Source organism: Benincasa hispida, chromosome 8 (genome assembly GCF_009727055.1).
Source record: "Benincasa hispida cultivar B227 chromosome 8, ASM972705v1, whole genome shotgun sequence".
NCBI lineage: Eukaryota > Viridiplantae > Streptophyta > Magnoliopsida > Cucurbitales > Cucurbitaceae > Benincasa > Benincasa hispida.
In genome coordinates, this window is record NC_052356.1 from 5,305,905 (window position 1) to 5,317,361 (window position 11,457).

Below are 11,457 nucleotides of genomic sequence, written 5' to 3' on the forward strand. Positions count from 1 at the left end.
TTCTTCTTCCTGAAGAAAATTTACGGAGGAGTTTGGTAGGTTCCAACTTGATCCCTATCATCCTTCTCCTCACTTCTCTCTAGAAATTCTCTCTCTTCCAAAATAGCTAGAGCCCACAAAACTCTTGGATTCTCATCCAGAGACAAAGGTCACATTCGTAGTGGTGTCTTCATTGACAGTTAGAGAGTTCGAGATTGTACGTGACAAGATTCGGAGAAGAAATTTCATGAAGAAGAGTTCTTCAAGGGTAAGGTTTCTTAAACCTATTTTCAATTCTATAATCTTTATTTTAAGCATGTTGTAATCATCTCTTAAATGCATAATCTGTATGTTTTTGTTGTAAAATTTATGTTCTGTAAATTTTGGGTTTGGGTTTGATCCCGTGTTCCGCTCAAGGACCTTCAATGGTTCTTTCAGGAATGACTTAAATTTGTTATCTGGCACATTGAACAACCAAGTATGGGGGTCTCAGTATTTGCATTATATACATTTTTGCTTGGTTTTAGAGAAATGTACTATATACACCATCTAACCATAGAAAGCCCTCTATTTTGTAATTTGAATTATTTTCTCTAATAAAAAGTTCCCCTTATGCCTTGTGAAGGTAGCTAATATACTATTAATGAACTATGTATATCTATATGACGAACATATAATGATATGGACAACGGACCTCTACATATCTCCACAATGGTATGATATTGTTCACTCTAAAATGCCTCATACCAATGGAGATAATTGCCCACACTTATATGCCCATGATTAATCACTTTCCTAACCAATGTGGAATTTTGTTTGCACTTCTAGCAATCCTCACCTTGTACAAAGTACCACTTCGAGCCTCCCCTCGAGCAAATCCATCAAATCTCAACCATGCGAGCTTACTCTAAATCCTGAGGCACCTCCAGTTCATTTTAAGTCATTTGCTTCTTATCTTAAGGCACATCCTGTTCATCTCGAGTTAACTTGCTCTTCTACCCTTAGGTACATCACATTCATCTCAGGTTAATATCAAATAGAGCACACGAGCATGAGCATAGATAACACTTGCTCTTATCAAGGTAGGGGAAACCACTAGACCACCCTTATAGAGTATAAACTAGGCTCCTTAAAATTTTTTGTTCATTATTATTTGAGAATTTCACCCACACAGCTGGGTTTAGACAAAGTTTTTTATACCAATTGATAGGGACAACAGACATTCACATATCTCCACAATGGTATGATATTGTTCATTTTGGGCATATTGTTCATTTTGGGCATAAACTCTCATGGTTTGCTTTTGGTTTCTCTCTAAAAGGTCTCATACCAATGAAGATAATTGTCTGCACTTATATGCCCATGATTATTCTCTTTCCTAATTAATGTGGGAACTTTTTCGCACACATGTAGTGTATTAAAAAATTTGGTCATACAAAATGTAGATGTTAGGGATGACAGAACTCCAAATATTTCTACAATGATATAATATTGTCCACTTTTGGTATAAACCCTCATGGCTTTGCTTTTGGAACCACACCAAAAGGCCTCATACCATTGGAGATAGTTGTCCTCCCTTATAAACCCATGATCATCCCTTTATTTAAAGGATGTGGGACTTTGATCGCATTCCCACACAACAATCCTCCCCTCAAACAAAGGACCACCAAGCAACTTTATGCGTAAACCCTCATGGCTTTCCTTTTAGTTTCACCCTAAAAGACCTCAAACCAATGGAGATAATTGCCCACAATTATATGCCCATGATCAATCTCTTCCCCTAACCAATGTGGTATTTTGTTTGCACTTCTAGCAATCCTCACCTTGAACAAAGTACCACTTTGAGCCTCCCCTCGAATAAATCTATTTGCTCTCTACTATGAGAGCTTGCTCTAAATCCCAAGGCACCTCTAATTCATCTTGGGTCACTCGCTTCTTATCTAGAGGCACATCTTGTTCATCTCGAGTCAACTTGCTCTTCTACCTCGAGGTACATCCCATTCATCTCAGGTTATAATCCAAATAGAGCGCACGAGCATGAGCGTAGATAACACTTGCTCTTATCAAGGTTGGGGAAACCACTAGATTACCCATATAGAACACAAACTAGGCTCCTTAAAGTTGTTGTTCATTATTTGAGGATTTCACCTATACAGCTAGGTTTATACCAAGGTTCTGATACCAATTGACATTCATATATCTCCACAATGGTATGATATTATCCCACTTTGGGTATAAACCCTCTCCACAATGGTATGATATTATCCCACTTTGGGTATAAACCCTTCTCCACAATGGTATGAATATTATCCCACTTTGGGTATAAACCCTCATGGCTTGACTTTTGGAATCACCACAAAAGGTCTCATACCATTGGAGATAGTTGTCTTCCCTTATAACCCATAATCATCCCCTTATTTACAGATCTCATACCATTGGAGATAGTTGTCTTCCCTTATAAACCCATGATCATCCCCTTATTTAACCAATATGGGACTTTGATCGCATTCCCATCCAATACTAGATACTATGCAATGAAGTCTATACGAGATATAGTAGCTAGCTTGTAGAAGCGCAGTGAATTATAGACAAAAATTTCTTGTTCATATCTTTGTTTAGCTTCTTGCACTTAGTCGCTTTAACAAAAAGGGGAAAAAAAAACTTCTTACACTAGGTACTTTTTTTATGTGTATTACGTTTACTTGGTTGTTCACAGTATAGTCAATTAGATTTCAACGAGATCATATCATAGTTGAATACTATGAATTTGCTGTATGTATATGATGCATGTTTGTTATGACATAATTGACTATTTATCCATTGCTTAGAAAACTTACTAAGATTAGACATTATATGATACTCACACTCTTTGTACACTCTTTGTAGAAAAGTTTTTTTTTTTTAATTGATTAATGAAAACCTTTTAATTCATGATTATGTGTTGTTTTCTCATGGATCTTTTTGTTGATACATTCAATTCTTGTTGAATAGGAGCTTGATATATATATTACTTGTTTCAATTATTCTTGTTGAATACTGATACTCATATGGTTCTTCTTTATGTTTCTTTTTTTCTTTTTTTTAGTATAAGATATTAGGAAAAGTCCATTCATATTAACAAAGAAGAAATAAGAAATTAAAAAATCGATCAAGCTTCAAATTGATGAAAGAATTATTCTTTTCTTAATTAAACAATGAGACTTTATTTGCCCTTCCCCAGTGTAAAAGTTTAGAGGTTTCAAGTTGTATGGATCTTCTTAAAGAAGCTCACAATTATGTTTTTTTCTTTTAATTTTCTTTTCACACACTATAACAGATTATATAATTATCTATAATTTTCCTCATTTTTTTTAGTCAGCTCTCCACAAAGGAAATTTCTCTCAACCTCTCTCAAATCTTCCATACAATTCTCTTCTTCATTATTCAAAAATAAAATAAAATAAGATAAATGCAAGAACTCTCTATCCTTAAAGAAACAATTAAAGGGTAAAAAAAATGAAACTTTCAATTACAAATCTTTGGGATTATTCAGCAAGAATAACACACAAAGATCAAATCTCAAAGGTCGACTTTGCATTTTGTATTATCGAATGTTGTAGAAGCATTGATCTTAAGCAAGAGGTGATTGCAATAGATCTCGAGCAACCGAGGTTTCGACATCCATCCATTGATACTATAACTGAAAAGAATAAAGCCAAAAAAATAGAGCGAGACAAAATTTTATATTCAAAAATCAAAAATAAAATTTTTAAAAACTACCATTTTATAGGGTTAAAAAAATAGACAGATTTTGAAAACACTCTTAGAAAGTAGGCAACAAATAAAAGAAATGCATTTGCGAAAGTAGTATCCATACTCTTAATTAATTTTTAAAATTTAAAAATAAAATATAAAATGATTATCACATTAGTAATTAAGGTTAAAATCGAGTTTTGAAGTCCTCTAACCAAAAAAATAAAAATTAAAGAAAAAATAGCGATTTTGACATCAACAAAACCTAACAGTATATATATATATATGGGCCCAAAAGGAATTATGCCCTACCTTTTGACCTTTTTCTTACGTCATATAAGAGTGAAATTATTAAATCGGGCAATTTGGAATAGGATCTTGCTCTCACTCTCTCGCCTCTTAGTTTAGAGTCCTTTAGTTCAACGATATCTCTATTTTCTCTTGCTCTTTTATCTTCTCTTGTTCCTTTGATTTAGAACTTTTTACTCTTTACTCTTTCTATTTTCTCTCTCTCGCTTTTCTCATTCTCTTGGATTTAGAATGTTATGCTTCTTACTCTCTCTATTTTCTCTCGCTTCTCTCATTCATTTGAGTTGAATTTTTTGGTTTAAAAAGAGCCCAGCAGATGATACAAGCAAAAGGTTTAAAAAGCGTACTTTAAAGATTTGGGTTGATTGTACAATTTTCTCAAAATGTTTGTACCTGACTTCAGCTGAGAAGCGAAGCTCTGGATCTATCTCTTCATTGAAACCAAACGGGTATTCGAAGTTGACTCGGACGGCGGAGGATAAGACGGTCTGGTTTTCGGGTGTCAACGTAAAGGAGGGGATGTCGGAGAGAAACCTCTCGCCTATACTATTGACTATCATCCTCATAGAATACATGTGAATGGTGGCTCTTTTGTTGGGGTTGTAGCTTCTGAAAGTGAAAACTATGGTAGCTTTTAGCATATTATGAGTTGAACTATGGACTATGACATTGCCGGTTTCCACAATTAGACGTGGGGTTTTGGGGACAACAACAAGCCAACATATGATAATTGCAAGACCAACGAGGAATATTACTCCCAACAAGCTTCTTCCTATGATTCTTATGATTCTTGTGCGTTTTGCTGTCCCATGTTGTTGCCTATAGGAGCTTTGTTTTGATGATGGTGATGATGTTTCTCCTTGTGTAGCAGTGCTCCTCATTGTTCTTTACAAAATTCTTACTTCTCTTGGTTTTTCAAAATTGTTCTCTCATGAATGAGTGAAGAGATATTGATGAGTAGTATAAGAAGTGTGTGTGTGAGTTTTGGTTTGCTTAATGAAAGGGTACAGGAATATATGCCACTATTTACAATTGGGTTTTGTGTCTACTTGTACTTCAAGATTTGGGTTGTCTTCATTGTGTTGGGGATATGGGGATAAAGGAAAAAAAAAAAATCTATACATCGAGCCCACATGGCAAAAGGAGGTAAAAACAAGTGTCATCGAAGGGATTTTCGTGTAAGACGCATATTTATTAAGCACGAAGACTTTAGTTTGAGTAAAATGTGTAGATGTGTTTGTGTAAAGTAAGAATTGTTGTATGTAAACATGTGTGTTTGACAAGTTTATCAAAATAGACACATCTTTTTTAAATATAAAATAATTTCGGGAAAAATACTTTTTGGTCCTAGATTTGTGGTCTAGTTTTCATTTGATCTCTATGTTTTAAAATGTTTACTTTTAGTTCTTAAGATTTGAGGTTCATTTCAATTTAGTTTCTAGGTTTCAAAATGTTACAATTTTACTCTCTTGAGATTTGAGTTTTGTTTCAATTTTGTCTCTTAATTTATAGATTTTACATTCTTAACCTCGATTTTTCACTAAATAGACACTTTTTGTCTTTAATATCAATGTCAATTAATTAATTTAAGAGAATTAAAACCATCATAATTACTTAAATTTCATTATTTTTCATCAATATTTAAACCAATTTAAAATTTTCACTTTATTTTATTCAAAATTAATTAATATGCTTTAGCATAGAAGACTGAAAGCGAGTATTTATAGAAAAATAGATACTAAAAATGTAAATATTGAGACCTAGAAACCAAATTGAAATAAAACTCAAATCTCAAAGGTGAAATGGAAATATTTTGAAATCTAGATTGAAACCAACACAAAACTCAATGACTAAAAGTATAACATTGTGAAACTTAATGATCAAATGGATATAGACCCAAAACTTAGGGATCAAAAAAGTATTTTTTTTCCCTATACTTTTTATACAACAAACACATTTATCAGAAAAAAAAATGAACATTACTTATTTAGACATTATATAGAAAATTTATTTTTTCAATATATATTACTTATCTAGACTTTATATATTGATCAATGTATTTCCAATACATACGAATTATTAGGTGTATTTTCCGATCTATATGCGGTGGCGGAACCAATATGTAGGGAATATAAGTTCATATACATATAATTTTAGATACACATATAAGATTCAAATCATACAATATCACTAGAATGAGCATAACCATATAATTTTAGATGCACAAATATAATATTCAAACTATACAATATCGCTACAATAAACATAATTAACACACATACGAACAGTGACAAATCCATTAACTTCTAAATTTATTTCATATATAGTTCTTGAACTTTAAAAAATATATACTAGAATATTGATATCTCGATATGTGTGTCTAATACATATAGTATTATACAATTTTTGAAAAAGTAATAATGAAACTATTGGCTACAAAATTAACAATTTGAGGTGTAATTGGAAACATTTTTTTTTTATCTAATACAATGATTGATTTTTAAGCATTTTTAATATTTAATGAGATTCTTAATTATTAAATTGAAAGTTTATATATCGATCTTTTTTAAATAATGTTTTTTTTTAAAATATAATGACATAAATATGGTTGGTGGGAAACTTTTTCTAAGAATAAGTGTTTGGGAAAACTATTGATAAAATTAGGGTAGTAAAATCGTGTACCGAGTACACGATTGTCATGTGGCAAACTCGTATACCCGGTACACAAGTACTGTTTAATCTAATTAGCACCACGCCGGCTGACTGGTTGACTGGTCAGAGCAAACTCGTTAACCCCGTCCACGATTTGCTTATCTTTTCTTCTTTTCTTTTCTTTTTTTAAAAAGTGTGTTGACTATTTTTTTTTTAAATATAGATGTAAAACAATATTAAAACTTTAGGAATTGGTCCACAAATTCCTTGATTATTAAACTTAATTATATATTTAATCTACAATGAAAATATCTTGCACTCATATTTTAAAAAATGTCATATATTAAAGAATATTTACAGTTAGTTCTTTAATTTACAATTTGAAAATGAAAGTTTACATGAAATTTAAAAACGACCCCTGGCTCTTACCCCCCATGGGGTTGTCTTCGTGTCCCTCTAAATTAGGTTCACCCTATTTACGTTGTCGTCTACGATGAATACGTTTTCGATCGGTGTCAGGAACATTGAGTCGTCTTGTCTGTTGAATAATACCTTCTACGTTGACCAATGTTTTCTGACACATTGAACCCAATTCTGGTAAGTGGTTCTCACTGAATATTGTTGAACATCGCCGATAAAATTATTTTGTACAATAAAAAAAATAAATATTAAACAATATTCATATCATATATATGGAAAATGTCTTATTTTAAATCTCTTACCATGCAGTAATAGTAAGTGCTTTCAGGTGTGATAAATCGCTTCGTGATCAAATTGTACCAGGAAAAGTAGTCGTCTGATACAGTTGGCCCATTTGTTAATTCTTCCTGTGCACAACGATCATATCGTCCATGCCAATAGGATAAATATTCTGCATGGATTCGACTCCAGTCTTGGTCGTGCTTACCTCTCAAATCGATTTGGTGTAGTGTGGGAGTGTATAGGACAATAAAGGTATCATTTGTCGCAGACCGAACTGTCTCAACACACGATCTAGATGATGCCACTCTACTATATGGAAGTATATAAGAGGGCTAACGGTCAATCAGATGTCTTCACCATCATGACAATAATCAGGTAAGGATGACCAAATCTATTGTGTATATGACGTCCAAATAATCTGACAAAAAAAAAATAATAATAAGTATACATCTAAAATGTTTTAAATATTCATTTATATATACATTTGCTACCTGATTGTGCATCAGCATGTCAAATATTTGTGTGTACACAAGCAACATATTTGTTGACTGTTCAGAGACAGCTAATATACCACTCCATATAAAATTATAAAAAATACAATTAATTTATATTCTTACATAAAATGGCAACGAAATAAATATATAAATGAAATAATACATGGCACCAAGTGGACGATGATCTGGGGCCTGTAGCTGGACTTGTGGTATTATAATTGGAAATCAATCATAAGCCTGTAGTATCGATGGCTCCACTATTTCCAACACTTGTGTATTGGAAGCCCGACAAAATTCTCTATACAACCATACAAGACATGCACCACCTCACGAGTACGTACCAGTGTGCTCGAAATCAAACAATAGTGGGAGGAACATGAGATGCACTATAGTATTTGACTTGTCAGCAAACAAAAATCCTTCAATAAGCTATAGGATGTATGCTCGTGCATACCTATGTACGCTGTTGTCATCACATCGGGAGGTAATTCTGGAAATTGGGACGCCAACCAGGGGATACTCAATCTTGATCCCTTCAGAACCTCTGGTAGAATACCTAAGAGCTATTCACAAATATTCTTCCAATCGTACTGTAGTGAACCTGTCAATGGTTGCCCGTCCACTTGTAACCCAAATTGTATGGCAACATCCTGTAGCGTAATTGTACATTCCCCACAAGGCATGTGAAATGTGTGGGTTTCTGGTCTCCAACGCTCAACTAGAGCAGTAACAATGTGCCAATCAAGCTAGATAAAACCAATTTGTGCAACCCCAAGAAAACCTGCTTGCGGAACATAGGGAATAATGCGATGATCAAATGGGATAGTATGCTGTGCAGTCGCCTCCCTCCTCCGACAACTCAACACTATAGTGAAAGAACTATCCCATACTGTTTGTAAACGATGCGTATTTTGTTGGTATAATTGTACAGGATTAGAAGGACCAGGCTTCATTACCTAAGAAGTTCAAATTACATCACATAATAAAATCCATGACATAAAAGATACATAAAAAGATACAATTACATAAAATAAATTCATTACATAAATTCATTATAAATACATAAATAATACAAGTACATAAAATATACAATTACATGAAAAATATAAGTACATAAAGAATACAAATACATGAAATATACAATTACATGAAAAATATAAGTACATAAAGAATACAAGTACATAAAATATACAAGTAAAAAAAATACACCTAATGACCCAAAGACGAAGCACCAGTGTACGTTGTGGACAAGTGCGTCTGTTATGTCTTTCTCTCTTGCAAATTGTACATCGCCTTTTTGGCTTACCTCTCTCCAATCCATTTCATTATGAATGCATGTACTTTTTTGGCCAACCTTGTTCTCTTAGTAAGTCCGCATTTGAACGAACTTCTGTAAATGATAATTCTGGCCAATAATCTGGATGTTGAATTGGATGGAAGCGACCTTTATAACACGCTTGAAATTGGACAATTTGTAGCATTCGTCAATAAGTGGTAGGTATGTCATACCCATATAATTACAAAGTGCAATTACATGAGAGCATGGAATCTTGAATGATTGCCACTTATTGCAAGAACATGTTCCTTCTTTCAAGCTCAAAACTAGGGTGTGTTGTTCTTTATAGGGAGAAATCATACTTATGCCAGTTTGTACTTCGAAAGTTTGACTTTTCCTGTCAATGGATATCACTGTATGTGCAGATGCTCGTTTTTCCCACCTCCAAACTTTTTTATGGCATATTCTATATACATGTCCCCACGATCGAGTGCTTCACTGATTTTTTGTCTCTGGTGTTTAAAATACAGTATTGTGTGATAGAATGTTAGCCTAACCAAAGAAGTAATTGGTAACATTCAAGCACCTTTGAAAACACCGTTCATGCATTCAACTGCATTGCTTGTCATCCACCCATAGCGGTGTGACTGAGTCCATTTTTCCAAGTCAATGTCTGAAAAATATTCAAGACATTCAGGGTACAACTGTTTCAATTCTTTCACCGAATGAACTTACGCCTTTGGTGTTGATTTCCTGCCGTAAACACTAAATTTTTTAGTTGCTTTGATTTGTATTTCGTATTGAAATTACTGGCAACATGGTGAAGACAATATCGATGGTACGCTCTGGGTTCCCTCCAACCAATTTCTTCATTATTAATTGCAGCAAGAATACCCTTACGTCTATCAGAAATCAAGCAAATACCCTCTCTTTGGCTAATATATTCACGCAAGGCCCACAAAAACCATGACCAACTGGATGAATTTTCACCTTCGACGATAGCAAAAGCAAGGGAAAATATATGTCCGTTTGCATCAATAGATAAGGCTGTCAATAATTTCCCCTTATACTTCCGTAGAGATGAGTTCTATCGATCTGGATTAATGGCCTACAATGGTTGAACTCTTCTCTTGCAGGACCAAAGGACTAAAAAACTCGTCCAAAAATAGTCATACCCGGCACATCAGAGGGAAGGAAAATTCAATCTGTTCGTGTTCCTAGATTTTAATGAACAAGAGCACTCAACCAATACGGAAGCTCCGAGTATGATTTCTCCCAATCACCAAATACAGCAATCAACGTTTTTCTCTTAACTTGCCACACCCGTCTATGATGAACATTATAGTCATATTGTTTTTTAATGGCTTCTTGGAGTAGGGCCACAGGTACTCCAGGATCAGTTCTAACCAAATTTTGAATTTCAATACTCATAAAATTTGAATCAAGCTGTGAATGATCTTGTGTCAATTATGAAAACAAACATGAGTGTTCCCCTTGAAGTTTGGTGATTTCGAACGTCCCATGAGTTTTACGCCGACATGCTCTTAACCTCCAAGCACAACCGTCACTCCATGATTTACATCTAACATACCAAAGATCTTGATTTGATTCCCTACAACAATTTCATAGTGTTCTATCACACAATATTTTTTTTATAGCAAGCTCTAAATCTTCTTTGGTATTAAACAACATTCCTTTTTGTATTAAACTACAATTATCTACACATATATTCCTTTCTTCCAAAGTAGATTCTAGTTCACACGTTGAATTTTTCATTTCCCAATCTATTTGGGTGAACATTTCCGACAGTACTAACTCAAGATCATGTTTGCACTACTATCGTTCCCAAATAATTCATCAACTTCAACGTCAATGTCACTATCTCTCCATCATTTCTAGGTTCAAGAATAACTAAATCTTCAGGATGCATCGACATATTTATTATGATTTTTTCATGACAAAAAATATGTTAATATGTCAACCCAACAAAATCCAATTTCTAAGTTAGATCTAAATATTATACATTTAAATCAGCCCAAATCTAAGATCCATAAACTATACATTTAAATCAGGCCAAATAAAAACAAAATAATATATCCATGAATTATACATTTAATTTAGCCCAAATGCAAACAAAATAATATATCCATGAATTATACATTTAACTCAGCCCAAATATAATATATATATATATATATATGAACCAATCTTCATTTTTATAAACATATACATATATTTCTACATTTAACCCAACAAATATATAATCATCCAACGAATTAATCATAAAAAAAATAGTCAAACAAATAAACAAAC

At 33.3% G+C, this 11,457-nt stretch overlaps 1 protein-coding gene across 1 annotated transcript; it reads right to left on the reverse strand.

The window, feature by feature from the left end:
• Window positions 1-3,193: 3,193 nt before the first annotated feature.
• LOC120083609 (NDR1/HIN1-like protein 10) lies at window positions 3,194-5,018 on the reverse strand. Its single transcript, XM_039039431.1, has 2 exons — window positions 4,414-5,018; window positions 3,194-3,658 (listed from the first exon to the last, which is right to left on the reverse strand). Exons 1-2 carry the CDS (start codon window positions 4,899-4,901, stop codon window positions 3,538-3,540), a joined length of 609 nt encoding a protein of 202 aa, XP_038895359.1. The 5' UTR covers window positions 4,902-5,018; the 3' UTR covers window positions 3,194-3,537.
• Window positions 5,019-11,457: the final 6,439 nt, after the last annotated feature.

Excerpts from the sequence above, each read along its gene's own strand:
- LOC120083609 (XM_039039431.1), bottom strand. The coding sequence starts at position 4,901 with ATGAGGAGCACTGCTACACAAGGAGAAACATCATCACCATCATCAAAA. Across the intron at positions 3,659-4,413 it reads CGCTTCTCAGCTGAAGTCAG|TTATAGTATCAATGGATGGA; the intron begins GTACAAACATTT and ends TATTCTTTTCAG.